This window comes from Diospyros lotus, chromosome 6 (assembly GCF_014633365.1).
Source record: "Diospyros lotus cultivar Yz01 chromosome 6, ASM1463336v1, whole genome shotgun sequence".
Classification (NCBI taxonomy): Eukaryota; Viridiplantae; Streptophyta; class Magnoliopsida; order Ericales; family Ebenaceae; genus Diospyros; species Diospyros lotus.
Window position 1 is genome coordinate 22,427,394 of NC_068343.1, and position 17,127 is coordinate 22,444,520.

The following is a 17,127-nucleotide window of genomic DNA, read 5'->3' on the forward strand; positions in this document are numbered from 1 at the left end:
GGAAGTGCCAACTTGTCAACTGTCTACATAGGCATTTGGCATGATATGACAGCATTCTGACAGTATCCATATGTCAGATCCCAAGGGATCTGGCAATTGTCAATCCGGATCTTCTTTCGAATTGATTGTGATTATAGGTAAATCGAGAGAATTCCCGAAGGAAAGTGAGGGAGAAGATAGAATTACAGAAAGAGAGAGAGAGAGAGAGAACGAGAGAATTGGAGAGAAATTCAAAAATGTTCATTCATAATCCATATGCTTCTCAAGGTGGGGTAGGCTACAATTTATGACCTCTCCCTCACGTACATAGGTTCCCACCAACTACAGATAAGCACTAATCGATTTCTGTTTTATTTGCTATTGCCACTTCAACTACTCTCCACTTGCACAACTACAATTACGTAAGTACACCTAATATCGCAAGTACATAACAATACCCTCATCATGAGACATTTCTTGTCCTAAAGAAATGGTTAGTAGGCTGGCTGCTTGAGGGAACTGATTGAGCAGGTCTAGGAGGTACTCCCACGTGTTGTCGTCCCTATGTCTGTTGGACCACTTCACTAGTACTTGCATAATTGGTGCCCCTTGACAATAAATCACTCGCCTATCCACAATAGCAGCTGGTTCAGGGCCCTCATTAGTCTCCAACACTTCCAAAGGTAGGTGGGGATTCACTTGTTGTCCCCTTACTGCCTTCTTCAACTAGGATACATGGAAGACTAGGTGTATTTGGGTACTCTCCGGTAGTTGAAGCCTATAGGCTGCACTCCCAATCTTGGCTACAATAGGAAAGGGACCAAAATACCTGGGGCTGAATTTGGAGATAGGGCCCGTGGCTAGTGACTTGAGGTGAGTCCCTTTCAACTTCAAATGCACTTCTTCCCCTACACTAGATTCCCTCTCATGGTCAGCCAATTGCTTCATACGATTCTGAGTCATGGCCAGGTCCTTCTTAAGTTGTTGTAGGACCTGCTGCCTCTGTTGTAAGTGCTCATCCACTGCTACTACACTTGTAGGTCCCGGAAGGGTTGGCAATAGGGGTGGCTTGTAACCAAAGAGGGCCTCGAAAGGGGACATCCTGATGCCACTATTACGTTTGGAATTATACCACCATTGTGCCACAAAGAGCCATTTGTGCCTGCCTCTAGGGTTCACAAAACACAAGCACCAAAGATAGGTCTCCGGGCACTGGTTGGCCTTTTTTGTTTGCCCATCTGTTTGAGGATGGTAGGCAGTGGATAGTTCAATTTAGCTCCTAAGGATTTCAACAAAGTCTGCTATAGGAGATTGGTAAATACTTTATCCCTGTTTGATATGATAGTCTTGGGAACACAATGCATCTTCACCACTTGATCTAGTAAGACCCAAGCCACTACTTATGTAGTGTAAGGATGAGTGAGGCTTAGGAAGTGGGCAAACTTTGTAAACCTATCCACCACAACAAATATGCAGTCTCTCCCTTTAGATTTTGGTAGCCTTTCTATAAAATCCATTGACATACTCTCCCATGCCTGGCTTGGAATAGCAAGTGGTTGTAGTAACCCTAGGTAGGCTATAGTCTCATGTTTGCATCTCTTGCACATATCACATGCTAATACAAACTGCATTACTTCCTCCTTGAGCTTAGGCCAACAAAACAATTGCTTAACTTTGTGGTAAGTGTTTTGTACTCTAGTGTCCCCCCATAGGTGACTCATGTAGGGCCTGTAGTATCTTCTTCTTCAAATCCTCACTGCTCCCAATTACCAGCCTTCCCTTAAATCTTATCACCCCATTCTCATAAGTATACCCTTGTTTACTCCTTGGGTTTATAATCAATTGCTCTAGGAGGGCCTTGACCTGCTCATCCCCTTCATAACTCCTTGCCACTTACTAGCACCAATTGGGTATCACGACAGTGATAGAGGTTGCCATCCCTTCCTCCATGCATCTGGATAGAGCATCCGTTGCAATGTTCTCCTTTCCTTTCCTATATCGAATGATATAGTCTAAACCCATTAACTTGGTCATTCCCTTCTTTTGCAAGTGGGTGTGGAGTTTTTGCTGTAGCAAATGCTTCAAACTCTCATGGTTCGTTTTAATAATAAACCTCCTTCCCTCCAACTAATGTCTCCACTTATCTATTGCAAATATGATTGCCAACAGCTCCTCCTCCTTGTATATGTTAGAGGCCTGCTTGCCTGGGAGCTAAGGCTTGGCTTATAAAAGCTCGGGGTCTTCCCTCCTGCATGAGAATGGCCCATATACCTGTCCCACTTGCATCTGTCTCAACCAAAAAAGTTTTGCCGAAATTAGGTAAACTCAGCACTGGGGCTTCACTCATTGACTTCTTCAACAATTCAAAAGCATTCTCTGCTTCCTGACTCCATACAAAGCTATCCTTTAGCAAATTTGTTAACGGTTTGCTGATTCCCCCATACCCTTTCACAAATCTTCTATAATAGCCGGTCAATCCCAAAAACCCTCTTAAGGCCTTAAGGGATGTAGGCCTTGGCCAATTGGTCATGGCTTTCACTTTGCTTGGGTTTGTACTCTCTCCCTGTCTAGAGATCATATACCCCAAATACTTTGCCTGACTTTGTGCAAAGGCACATTTTGACCTCTTGATATACAACCTAATGAGTTTGAGAATCTAGAATGTAGCCCTTAAGTGTTTTAAAAGAAGGTCAAAGGTGGGGCTATATATCAAAATATCATCAAATAACACAAGTATAAAGTCTGAGGTGAAGTTCAAAGATCTGGTTCATGAGTGATTGAAAGGTGGCTGGAGTGTTTGTTAGGCCAAATGGCATGACAGGATGTTAAACTGAGAACTATAATCTCTCAAGAATCACTCAAAAACTCACCGAATTCAAACAACGTTCAAAAACAGAAAGTAAGCAATAAAGACGAAATTGAAAAGTAAAGAAAATTAAACCAGATTGCAGCACACACGATATACCCTGGTTCATGCCATTTACATGGCATTACATCCAGCAATCCAAGAAGCAATCAATCCACTAGAACCGTATGAGAAACCAGTACAAGAAATACCCCTCTTTCACCTCACCTTGCCTCTCGAATACAATACTCTAATCGAAGACAACAAGAACTATAAACTCACAGCTCTCTTTCTCGCCTCTCACTGAATTCGAACACAAGGAATGAAAGATACAATTGATTGAATGAATGAGACTGACCTCCGCACCCTTCTATTTATAGACTAGAGGGGTGGAACTACCTAAGGATATATAACTAACTTACAAAAGTCAAAACTACCCTTAGACATAACAATTAGTTACATTTAAATCCTAATAACTAATTGCCGCCAAGACATCTCTTATTTCTTTTTGATTTCTCTCATCTTTCCAGCATCCTATTACTTTGGGCAAAACAGTAACACAAGAAATTCGTAGTGGCCATGGTGGGTACGAAAAACAGTTTTAGGTATGTCAAGGGGATTCATCTGGATTTGATGATAGCCGGATTTTAGGTCTAACTTAGTGAAGATAGTGGTATGTTTCAATTCATCTAACAAATCTTCAATAAGTGGGATTGGAAATTCGTCCTTGATGGTAATTTCATTCAATTGGCGATAGTTAATGCAAAATAGCCATGTACCATCCTTGTTTTTAACTAACAACATAGGGGATGCAACGGGGCTATGGTGGGGTCTTATGATTGATTTCTGAAGCATCTCCTTAACCAAATTTTCTATCTTTGTCTTTTGGTTAGGATGGTATCGATAGGCATGGATATTAGTAGGGTTTGCGTGAGGTTTGAGGTTGATTGTGTGGTCAATAGGCTGGGTTGGGGGTAGGGATTCAAGCTCTACAAATAGATTTTCAAACTCAATAAGTAGTATATTAAGGAGGTTAGTTTGATGTACCTTCAGGTTAGCTTGTGGAAGAGTGCTAACCATTAACATGAATTCTCCTTCTGCCTCCAACTCCTCACCCTTCTTTCAGTGGCTTGGATTGAGAATAACTGAGCTACCTGATTCATTTTCTGCTCGAACATCTTCTGCAGCCTTCTCCTTGTTATCATCTTAAAAACTCCCCACTCCCTGCTTCCTATCAGTGTCATCTGCTTTCCTTCCTTCTCAAACTTCACCTCCATTCTGTTAAAATTGAAGCAAATCAGGTCGACGTGTTCCATCCAATCCACACCTAACACCACATCACACCTTCCTAATTTTATGAGCCTCAAATCAGCTTCAAACCCTTCTCCCTGCATCTCCCAACAAAATCCAACACATGTTGATTTGCTTATGACCTTGTTGCCATTCGCCACGATCACTGTCAATGGCTGTGTTGGGATCAAGGGGCATTTCAATCTCTTGGCTGTCCCCTCATCCAAGAAATTGTGGGTACTCCCACTGTCAATGAGAATCATCAGTTGCTTGTTCTCCAGATTCCTCTCAACCTTAATGATTTTGCAATTAGTTAAGCCTTTCAAGGCATCCAGGGGTATCTACCCGTTTCCCTCCTCTTCTCCTTGTGGTTGGGGTACTTCCTCCTCCTTTGCCATCTCCTTTTTTTCTCCTTCCAACAAGAGTTGCTTTCTACACTGGTGACCGGAGAAATATTTTTCCTCGCACTTGAAACAAAGGCCAGCCTGCCTCCTCTGTTCTATAGTCTTCCCAGGTTGGGTAGTCGGGGTCGGTAGTGCTAAATTCTTTACCCTTGGAGATCCTCTCCCTATCTCCTTACCATAATTCCTTCCTTGGGCCAAACTCCCTTGTGAGACCCCCTTGGCTACAATCCTTTGCTTCTTCATCAGTGCCTCGACAATTAGTTCGGGGAGTCTAGCACTATCAGTAGCATGTTTGAGGGTCTTAGGCTGGAGTATCTTCACCATTGGCCTCAACTCCTTGTTCAAGCCACTTATGAATCTTGAAACGAAATAAGCCTTTGTCAAATATGGGTTGTGATTGAGCATAAGAGCCTTGACCTCTTGAAGCTGCAATTGGTACTCCATCATTGAGCCTATCTGCTTGAGCTTGTTGAATTCTTCTACCACGTCAGATAAGCCTCGATCCCCAAATCTCTCATAGAGTTCTTTAGCAAAATCCTCCCATCTACACTCTTCTTGGACCTTGGACCATCCTTGGAACCAAGCGTCCCCTGCATCATTGAGATATATAGCCGCTATTGTCACCTTCTGCCTATCGGCCACCCCGTACCATTCAAACATCCTCTTGCATCTCCTGATCCACTAGCGAGGGTTGAGGCCATCGAACAATGGTATTTCCAACCATGGCATGGGCATACCATGTTGGTTCTGCCCCACCAGCGCCTCCGGCCGTTGTCTCCATCCCAATTTTCCACTCTCCTCGTCTCCTTCAGAGGCTCTTGATGGCCTCTGATTTAACCCCTATTCTCGTGCGATTGGATCCACTCGCCCCTGTCCCAGTAAGATAGGATCCGTCCTCTCCCTTGGGGGAGAATCAAGTGAGAGGATCATCTGATCTTACCTTGCAAACATCACTACGAAGCTTTGCAACTGTTGCTTATTTGGATTCCCAGATCCTCGCAGATTTGGGTGATTGTTATCTCCAGCTTCCGATCAACAGCCAAGATGGCTTCGTGATTCCGATTGGACCCCAATTCCAATTGATCCACTCGACTCTGGAGATCATTCACCGTGGAGCCACACTGCTGCACTTGAGCCTCCAAATTCTTCATCCTAGTCCCTTCCGCCATCGCTACTTACTTCCGATCACCGCGACCCAAGATGTGCTCTTATACCAAAATTGTCAAATCTTAAGGGATCTAGCAATTGCCAATCCAGATCTTCTTCTGCATTGATGGTGATTACAGGGAAATTGAGAGAATTCTTGAGGGAAAGTGAGAGAGAAGATTGAATTTTAGAGAGAGAGAGAGAGAATTGGGGGGAAGTTCAAAAATGTTCATTCATAGTCCAGATGCTTCTCAAGGTGGGGTAGGCTACAATGTATAACCTCTCCCCCGCATACATACTACATAGGTTCCCGCCAACTATAGATAAGCACTAACCGATTTCTATTTTATTTGCTATTGCCACTCCTACTACTCTCCACTTGCACAACTACTATGTACGTACACCTAATATCGCAAGTACATAACACCATACTTACTAGATTTTGAGTTTTGAAACTTCTGCATGTTGATACTGATAAAGTGTTAAAGGTTGTGCATTGATGGCTACCTTTTGAACAGGGAAATTGTTCTTGCCAAAAATGACCACTATTGGGGCTGTAGCTATTGTCTGTACATTGTGGTTTTCAATTTCTTTTATAATTCAATAATCAACTCCACAACTTAGATTTAGATATTAGTGATGTAATTTTATAGTGCACAAATAAAAAAAGGCTATTTATTTCTTTATTTTAATTTTTTTATTTTTTTTCTTCCTAATGAATAATGGCATGATGGCTCCTACATTTTTCAATTAAAAAATTTCTACTGTATCTTGCTACCTTTGACTGTTTTCTTTTTCAATATCATTGGGTTTTTGTACCTGCTTCCACTTGAATCCTTGCACCCTTATTTACTCTTGTTGGTCTTTGTTTGTTTATCATCTCTGGCAATTCTATCTTGCTTCTAATTATTGTGTCTTACTTCTTGTAATAACACCATTTGCTTCATTTTAATCCATCTACTACATAAAACTAGCACTTATTTTTGTTTTCACCAAAAGAATGTACTACTTTTGGAATCGGCTGTTTTTTGTCCTATCAAGTTTATGGCAATATGTCTTGGTGCTCAAGTTACAGAAATTGATGATCCTTTTCCCTCCTCTCCCCCCCCACCATATCTATTCTTGTTTAATTAGTAATCCTTTTTGTTCTAAATTCTCTGATGAATGATTTGATGATCCCTTAGCCTCTTTGTACCCAGAGGGGGAAACTTTGGAAGAAACTTCACATTCACAAGCAGCGGAAGGAACAATAAATGCCATAACAGAGCAAGGTTTTGGCACTGAATTAATAAATGTCACAGACAGTTTTGCTCTTGAAAGCAAGGACAATGGCACAATTTTGAACTCCTTTTCTGAGATGAAGGGTAAGACTTTTGTGCTTATATAATAATAAGGATAATGCATGCTAGTTGTCCCTTAATGCTTTAAAATTTCTCCTTGACAACCTTAAATTATATATAGCTACATCTATTTTAGATTTAAATTAAGTCAATCCAAGTTTCCTCTCGCATGTTTGTGAGTAGATTATGTTTTCAATTGGGTTAGACCAGTACAGGTTATCTGTTTAAATCAATCTATTTCCATTCCATCAATAAGAACTGGCTAAGGTATCAAGGCGTGTTTTCTTTTGCTGTATATGTTTTGTAAATTTTGGTTTTAGATGTTCAGGATGTTCTATTGAATCTGTATTTGATGAAGTAATGTGCATTTCTATTTTTTTTTTTTTTCCTTTTTCTTGGTTAAATAATGTGCATTTCACTTTGAACAAACTTAGATGTTTTAGGAAGAAACACTCTATATCAAGGGGTGAACAGAACCAACTCTGTCACACCTTCATTAGATGGTATGATGCATTTAAATACAAGAAAAACTTATATCAGCTATCTCCTAAAAACTAGGAATTCAAAATACAAGTTTAAATTTACAATACAACAACAGATAAGATAGGATTAGACTTTGAAAGTTAGTTCTTCTCCTGTCTTTAAGGAATAGCCGTAACTTTATCTTCTTTTGATTTCATCCTTATCTTCTTTTGATTTCATCCTTTTCTTCTTTATCTCTTTATATCTCATTCAAACAATCTGTTCTTATCATCCCTTAAATTTCAGAATTCTTTTCCATCAGAATTTCTTCCTTAACACTCCCTCTCAAGTTGGTGAATAAATATCTCTCATTCCCAGATTGCCTCTAATTAGCTTAAACCCTTGTTTGTTCATTGCCTTAGTAAGGATAGCGACTTCTTGTAAACCTGTAGGGATATAGATAAGACTGATCCCACCATCTTCAATTTCCTGCTTAATAAAATGTCTATCAATTCTCACATGTTTCATCTGGTCATGTTGGATCGGATTTTTCGCTATACTGATCGCCGATTTGTTGTCACAATATTGCCTTGTAATAGTAGTGATTGGTACCTGCAGATCTTCCATAAACTTCTCGAGCCATATCACTTGACATTTACCTTGAGCTATTGCTTGGTATTTTGCCTCAGCATTGCTTCTAGTCGTCACTTTGTTTCTTGCTTCTCCATGTCACAAGGTACCCCCATACATTGGTACAATATTTGGAAGTGGATTCACTATCTTCTAAGGTTCCAGCCCAATCAGCATCCACAAATCCTTGTATCCCTCGGTCTTCATTTTTCCTGAATAACATTCCCTTTCCAAGAGTCCCTTTAAGGTATCTTAGGATATGATAAGTAGTATTAAGATGTTTGCTAGTGGGTGAATGCATAAATTGATTCACTACACTTATTACATATGTTATATCGGGTCGTGTAAGAGATAAGTAAATTAGCTTTTTCACTAACCTTTGGTATCTGCCCTTATCCACTGCTATTTCTGTCCCATCCTCTTTAGCCTTCTAGTTGGGTTCCAATCGTGTGCTGGCTGGCTTACATCCAAGCTTACCCATCTCCTTTAGTAGATCCAATTTATACTTTTTTTGGGAAATAAAGATATCCTCCTTACTCCTTGCTACTTCCATCTCTAGGAAATACCTTACTTGTCCTAGGTCTTTGACTTTAAACACTTGCTGTAAGTGACCTTTTAGTGCCTTTATTTCCTACAGATTGTCACCAGTAATAATAATATCATCCACATAAACTATTAGGATAGTTTTCAGCCCATTAACAGCCTGTTTAGTAAATAAAGTGTGATTAGACTGCCCCGGTTGATACCTTAGTTGGTTTAAAGTTGTGCTAAATCTTTTAGACCATGCCCTAGGGGATTGTTCAATCCATATAAGGACTTCTTTAACCTGTAAACTTTTCTTTTCACATCAAAAGCACTTTAACGTGCAAACTTTTCTTTCCACATCAAAACCAGGAGGAATTCTCATATATATGTCTTATTCTAGGTCTCTATTGAGAAATGCATTTTTTATGTCTAATTGGTGTAATTCCCAATCCAAATTAGCTGCAAGAGATAATAACACACGTATAGAAAATTTTTTTATACTGCTGTTCTCTCTCTAGGTCCAAGGCGATTTCTTGTGCTCCCTCGCTGTCCATGCGGTTTTGGCCGCCTGCTCGTGCGAGCTCAGCATCGCACTGGCCTCTCAAGTTCATTCATTGTGTTGGGGGTTGAGCTTAGCCATGCAATAGTGTAGTGGATGCCCCGAAAGAAGTCATCCAACAAGTTCTGAAATATGAAAATGTGACTTTTTTGGTGTCCTTTGGCTCGCCAGAGATTGAGGTGCAGGTGCAACATCTATAGATCTCTTCTTCTTTATGGGTCATGCAATGCAATGGAGGCGTCTCTCAACTTCCTCTCACTTGTCCTTCTCTAATTTCTCTCCTTTTGTCTTGGAGGATCATGGCGGTGATGGTTCGAGTGAATCCTCTCGCTTGTCCAAGGGGTTTCTTTGAATTTGGTGGTAGCCATAGGTTAGGTCCAATTTAGAGAAGATAGTGGCTCCCTTCAATTCATCCAAGAGGTCTTCAATAATGGGAATGGGAAATTTGTTCTTGATGGTGATAGAATTAGAGTTGGCAATGGTTCAGTTTGGTTTCGGTTTTTGCCAAAACTATGACCAAACCAAACTTAAACTACTAAAACCAAAACCAAACCATTACCCATTTGGTTTTAAAAATTAAAAACCATAACCAAACCATTCGGTTTCGGTTTTAACTATGGTTTTTTTAGTTTGATCCATACCAACAAACAAAGACAAACTCTTGAAACAGAGGCAGTGAGCAAGGGCGAGGTCGACTGGTCGAGCCGTCGAGCGAGCATGGGGGAGAGGGCGAGAGTTGATAGGGAAAGGGCGAGCAAGAGGGCTAGAGCTGAGAGGCAGTGAGGGCCGGAGGGTAAGCGAGAGCAAGAGAGGAAGAGAGCGAGGGCGAGAGAGAGCAAGAGGGGCCGAGCCCTAGCGAGAGCAAGAGAGAGGCAGGGAGTGAGAGGAGAGGGAGGGTGAGAGCGAAGAGGTAGTGAGGGCGAGCGAGAGTGAGAGAGGCAGAAAGCGAGGGCGAGCGTGAGCAAGAGAGGCAGAGAGCGAGCGCGAGCAAGAGGGGTCGAGCCCTAGCGAGAGCAAGAGAGAGCCAACGAGGGTGAGTGAGAGCAAGACTGCAAGAGAGAGGTAGAGAGCGAGAGGCAGCGAGGTTGAGAGAGAGTGAGAGCGAGGTCGAGAGAGGAAGGAGAAGAGAAGGGTTTGCAAGTGGGCTGGGCTGGGGTGGGTTTGCAGGCAAGTGGGCTAGGTTTCCCAGTCGCCACTCTTATATTTAATATATATATTATATATATATATTCGGTTTGGTTTGGTTTGGTTCGGTTATCCATACATTCGGTTCGAGTTTTGGTTTGGATTTAGTAAAAACCATAACCAAACCATACCCATTGACACAATGTTCGGTTTTTCCCCAAACCAAACCATTACCTAGTCAAACGGTTTTTAACCGCGTTGACCGGTTCGGTTTCCCATGGTTTCGGTTGCAATTGCCATCCCTAGATAGAATTTAGTTGACGGTAGTTTATGCAAAACCGTCATGTACCATCCTTTTTTTTACTAAGAGAACAAGAAGGGCAAATGGACTTTGGCTTGGTTGGATGGTTGCCTTAGATAGCATTTCCTTCATTAATTTTTCTATTGCAGCCTTGTGTAAGGGTGAGTATCTATATGCTCGGATGTTGACAGGTTCCACATTTGGTTTCAAGTGTATTGAGTGGTCTAGAAAACGATGTGGGGGCAGGGTAGTGGGTTCAACAAATAGTTCCTCAAACTCTATCAATAGTGAATGTAAGGGATCACAAGTGGTTACCTCTGTGAGCCTTTGTGAGATGGAAATAGGGCCAGGTTGATTCCCACTTGTAGTTGTTAGGACTGCTTGTTCTCCTTCCTTCCTCATATCCTTTTCAATCTCCATGGCATATATAGAGTATAAGTGGGCGATGGAGTACCCTCCGTGATCCAATAGCCTCTGCATCCTCTCGCCCGACATTGCCTTGCACTCCCCTTCCTCCATCCATCCTGCTAATGTAACCTTCTTCCCTTTGATCTCAAAAGTGACCTCCAAATTGTTGAAATTAAACACCAAAGGACTAACTGTCTTCATCCTATTGACTCCCAAAACAATGTGCAGCCTCCTAACTTGAGGATCCAAAGGTTTGCAATAAACTCCTAGCCATGCATCTTCCATTTAAATCCCTGGCACATATATCTGTTGATCATCTTGCTACCATTCGCAATTACCATCGATAGGGGAGGAGTTTCTTGAGTGTTGTACTGTAAGTCTAAGGCTGTATCCTCATCTAGGAAGTTATGAGTGCTTTTGCTATCGATTAAGATCATTATCTTTTTCTCCCCCCCCTCCCACACCCAAAAAAAAAAAATCCTTTCACCTTAATTATCCTCCCTGGAGGACATCCTTGCAAGGTGTGCATGGATATCTCCCCATCTTTAGTTGAGCCTCCTCCTGTGGCCTCCTTCACCACTTCTTTGACCTCTTCTTCACCTTCCTCTTCCTGTCCTTCCAACAGCAGTGGCTTCCTCTTGCATTAATGGTTGGGGGTGTACTTATCCCCACACCAAAAGCATAGGCCTAGATGCCGCTTTTACTCCATTGACATGTACTTCACCGAAACCAAGCTATGGGAATTCTTAGGAATCAAACTCCCTTTCGGCCCCACCAAACTACTACTCCTCGGTGGAACTCCTGTTCCCGGTGGAGTTGCCTCTTTGTACCCTCTAGGTATCAACTGATTCTTCTTGGCAAAGGCCTCCAGGACCATCTCCTGTAGATGAGCTTGTTCTGCAGCTTGTTTAACTGTAGTCGGTTGTAACATATTAACCATTAGCTTGAGCTGATCATCCAATCCATTGATAAAACTCGACACAAAGTAGGATTCATCCAATGTAGGATTCGAGAGCGAGAGTAATGAGCTCAGCTCCTCAAATATAATCTAGTATTCCTCTACAGTCCCCTTTTGCCTCATTTTATTAAATTCCTCTATAACATCTGTCTTGGATCCTTCTCCAAATCTACTTCACAAACCAGTCACAAATTCTTGCCAACTCATACTGTTATGCTCCTGCTCCATCCTTGGATCACTCGTTTGCTATATCATCTAAATATGCGGCCACTATGTTCACTTTCTGTCCTTCTAACACTCGGATCCACCATTGAGGTTTAACACCTTCAAATGCCGGTATCTCCATCCTTGGTATCGGGAGGTTTACAGATCCTTCTCCAATTTCCCTTGTCGCCATCTCCCCTTCCGGTTCTACTCATTCCTCAGATTCCAGAGGATCAGTAGCTCTCAGTGGCAGATCTCGGGGGAAAATCCAATGGCAGGCTCATGTTCTGCTGCCTGGAGAGCAGACTTAAAGTGGCACTCAATTGAGGCCTGGGAATTCCTCCATGAGGCTGGTCACCGTCCGCTCTAATGTCATTAGTGCCTCCTGAGTTGCTGCATTTTCGGTTCTGATGCGGATGACTTCTTCCTGAGTCTGTTTGATTCCCATCTCCATGGTGTCCAACCGATCCTCCACTTGCTCATGGTTCTATCGGATCACTACCTCCATCACCTACTACCTGGTCTCCCACTGCTTAGTCCGTGTTCTTTCGCCATCCTTCACTTCCAAATACGAATCAGGTGTCTCTGAGATTCAGTTAGCTAAACCATCATGATTGAACCTCAATTTCCAGGCCTAGGCTTGCCTAGCTCTGATACCAATTGTCAGATCCGAGGGATCTGGCAAGGGGTTAAGAGGGAAGATTTGAATTAGGGAGGGAAAAGAAGAGAAAAGAGGGAAGAGAGGAAACGGAATTGAGACGGAAAAGACCAAATCTCATTCATGATTATCCCCATCCTTCAATATGGCTTATTTATAGCCATCCATACATGGATCTGGAGTGTTCTTTCCATCTGCCTAACTGCTATAATGGCTAGGCCCCACATCACTAACAATCAACAGAAACGGAAAAGGACTGAATTACAGTAATGTCCCCATAACGCCCAGGACTGACATCAATGTCATCTAAAAAATGGATTTACTGATGGGATGCCATGGATGTTTGTGAGATCAAATAAAATGTCAATATAACATTGATGAGGAAAGGAAGTTTAAGCATTTTTTTCTTTCCATATCTTGCACTTAATTACATTTACAAACTGTAAAATTATCACTATTTTTAATTGCTTCTTAAATACTTCAGTCTCTTGACATTTGTAAAACTTTTGCCTGGTGAGCAGTTTGTAACTATGCCAAGGGCAGATGGGTTGCAGACAGCCGAAGACCATTATATTCTGGTTTTGGGTGTAAACAGTGGTTATCAGACATGTGGTCATGTAGATTGACCCAGCGAACAGATTTTTCTTATGAGGGATATCGTTGGCAGCCTGTAAATTGTAATATGCCAGAATTTGAGGCTTCAGAATTCTTGGAAAGGTAAGTATGCTTTCATCCCCTTACTGTCTTTCCCACTTCATTATCCAACACTATTTGTTTTCCAAAATAAAAAGTTCATTCCCACTATTATGCCTACTGAAAATGAGTGTTGTTTGTTTTTCCAGAAGCTCTCGGTAAGTTTTGGAGGATTCTCGATATAATTTCATATTTCCTTAATGTTAATTGTTGTAAATCACTTGTATTAGATTAGCTTGTATATCTTGAGGGAGTCGGTTTTGTCTTTCTGCTGTTAAAGTTTTGTATATCACCTGTTTTATTCTAGAAGGCTTGTTTCTAGAATGGTTAGTTAGCTAGTTAGTTAATTGGTCAGTTAGTTGTAACTGCCGATAGATTGTTTTTAATAGCATTCTGTTACCGCCTCTATGATGTATAAATAGAGGTCAGGTGTTAGCTTTAGGGGTATGCTTTTATTTTGTCTTGGGAAGAGAGAAAGGGAGGAGTATGCGCTGGTTTCTACCGAAATACTTAGAGGGTATATCTTTGTAGTTTGGTAGGGAAAACTCTCAGCAGTTCTTGATTGTTGGTTGTTGATTTGTTCTCTGATTTACCGAGAATCTTGTATGTGCTTCGAGTGAGTGATTCAGGGAGTGTTTCGGTTGTGATTTTGAGTGTAATTGAGTGTTTCGGAGCTGGGGATTATTCCAACATTAATGGTAGTATATTCTCATACCTGCTCTGGTTGTATAGGTTGGGTTTGGTACAACTGCCATTTAGTTTTGTGATAACTTGTCCCCAGCTGGTTTTAAAATTAACTGTTTGGGGTTGGTTATGAATGAGTTTGTACAATGTCCTGACAAATTAAAAGCTTACAGATTGAAGGCATATATTCATTCCTGTGTATAGAACACGAATAATCATTACGTTTGAGGACAATAATTGATCATCAACAATATCATCTTTTCAAATGGCATTTCTGTGTAACCCATGAATCTAAAATCTACAAGGGGGCCACATAATGCCTTGGTTCTATCTTGCAAGTTCTTGGTGGGGTCACCAGAAGTGCACCTGGCCTTTTCCTGTCCCATTGAGAAACTAAAATCTCTTTTGTGTTGCATAGGTAGCCAGATTCTAGCTGGGTCGAGTCATCACTAGCTCACACAGTGCCCCTAGCTATCCCCTTGCCTTCCAACAATGGTCCCATCATATCAAATAACCACATGCTAACACCATAAAATAAATATCTTTTATGTTTCTCAATATAACAACTTTTTAATCTCTCTGTTCAATTTGTTTGCATAATTTATCTTGTCATATATATCAAATAAAAATTGAACATATAGTATCATGTTAAAAGATTTCACAATAAATGCACGGTAATAATTTTTCAATATATCACAGAGTATCCACTCACCTGGTCCTTGTGCAATCTTATCCGACAGTATTATCTACAAATTCTATATCAATATAAATAACATTTCCTAAAAAACTGTCCTAAAGGTCTTCTTGGCATTTTGGATACTTAGGGCCCCCCTGTCTTTTTTAAAAACATGCCTAGAGACTTGCTAGGGTTGGAATTTGACCTAAAATACAAGGCCATTGGCAGAATTTAAAAAGGGATGTATTCCCTATCAAAGAGTCAAGCATGGCCTACCAAGCATGCAGTGAGAATGCATGAACAAGGGCATCAAACTCAGCAAAAGTATGAACACCTAACCAGTCCAGTTGGTGGGCGGTTGAGCTGCCTAATTCTAGTTGGATTAAGGAGTGTGCTAAGTGTGTGCATGCCTGTGGCATGCCTAAGGAGGAGACAAGTGCTAGAAGGGTCTGATAAAGAGGCTGGAAAACACTGAAATGTTGGTGATATGCTCCAACACACTGAGCACTTCTTGAAAAGGCTGAAGAAACACAGCAGGAGGTCTCGGGTTCCTAGAGGAAAATAACGATGTAAGGGGCTGGAAAGTCAGAGGTTTCAACACATTAATCATTTTTTTTGTGCTTCCCTTTGATGTCTATACAAGGGGAACTCTTGGCTAGTGACTTTTGGTTTTGGCATCCAAAGTGTGTGCGCTTGCTTGCTCGCTGTAAGTTGTGTTGTAGAGTGTTTAAGTGTTGTGTGAGTGCATTGAGGTGTCGTGAGCTTAGTATAAAGTGCTCAAGTGAGCGGGGGTGCAAATATAGTTGTCTATGTGTGTTCGCGCACATGCTTGTGAGGGTAGTGTCGAGGGAATAATCCGTTGTACCTTTTAGGTACCTCATTATCCTTTTTACGACTTTCTAATGGGGTTGGCCTGGGTTTGACTGATATCTACTCACCATGTCAACTGCATAGTAGATATCCGGTCTTGTGCACGTTATAGCATACATAAGACTACCCACGACATTAGAATAAGGAACTCTAGCCATATGTTCCCTTTCTTGTGGAGTTTTAGGACAAATCCTTCTTGTTAAGTATTTGCCCTTAGCAATTGGAGTATTTACAGGCTTGCAGTCTTACATATGAAATCGCTCAAGAATCTTTCAAATATATGGCTCTTTAGAAAGAGCTAGCAATTTTTTTGAACGATCTCTCTTGATCTTAACACCAAGAATATATGCTGCTTTGTCTAAGTCCATCTCAAAATTGGAGGACAACCACTCTTTGATACTCAAAAGATACTCTTTATCATTCTCAGCCAAATGTATGTCATCAACATAAAGAGATAAGATCACGAACTTATCGTTAGATCTTTTGACATACACACAGTGGTCTTTATCAATCATTTGAAAATCACATGAGATAATTGATTGATGAAACCTTAAGTACCACTATTTGGAAGATTGTTTTACCCCACAAATGGGTCTCATGAGTATGCACACTTTGTGCTCTTGACCCTTTTCCATGAAACCTATGGATTGTTCCATATAAATTTCCTCTTCCAGTTCGCCATTTAAAAATGTCGTTTTTACATTCATTTGATGTAATTCCAAATCTAAACTGGCTACTATTGCTAGTGATATGCCCTGAAAATTGCATCTGTTTTCGGTTAAAGAGCAGATCCAAGCATTGGGGCAGATATGTTTGAACCAAGGTGAAAAAGCAAAGGAACCACTCAAGACCAAGTGGGTGAAGACCCACTCGGTCATATGACTGAGTGAGGGGAACCCTTCTCCCCGAAGGGGTATGACTCACTTGGTCATATGACTCACCGAGTGAGTAAGGGCGGACCCTTCTCCTCTTTTCTCTTCTAACCTATCTAGGAATCAAGGCATGAAGAAGGAAGACATGAAGGTCAAGACTCCCCTTAATAATTGAGTGGGTGTCTCCCACTCACACCTACTCGGCCACCTCTTGTCCCAACACTCACTTGGGAAGCAAAGCACCAAGAGTAAAACGCACGAGACTCAAAAGCAAGGTCCGAACATGGTTCAACAGTTTACCTGAGGTCTCTATCTCTTCATTTGGATAGCTTAGAATAGAATTCATTAAGGCCTTTGTAATTAACAGTCGGAGGAAGAATGACGCTACATACTCACTCAGTATTTGGCAGGGAAATAAAGAAACTCTGCGTCAGTATGTGGACAGATTTCGGAATGCCACCATCGAAGTTCACGATTTTTCGGTCGAGGCAGCAGTGT

The 17,127-nt window shown here is 41.4% G+C and overlaps 1 protein-coding gene across 2 annotated transcripts in view; it reads left to right on the plus strand.

The window, feature by feature from the left end:
- LOC127803759 (protein trichome birefringence-like 14) overlaps positions 1-17,127 on the plus strand; it is a 60,725-nt gene that overhangs the window by 21,860 nt on the left and 21,738 nt on the right. Inside the window, exons 3-4 of one of the 2 annotated variants that reach the window (XM_052340222.1) lie at positions 6,849-7,028; positions 13,356-13,551. In XM_052340222.1, coding sequence (XP_052196182.1) covers positions 6,849-7,028; positions 13,356-13,551 — 376 coding nt within the window. The remainder of the gene's footprint in view (positions 1-6,848; positions 7,029-13,355; positions 13,552-17,127) is intronic. The other variant, XM_052340223.1, reaches the window with a different exon arrangement.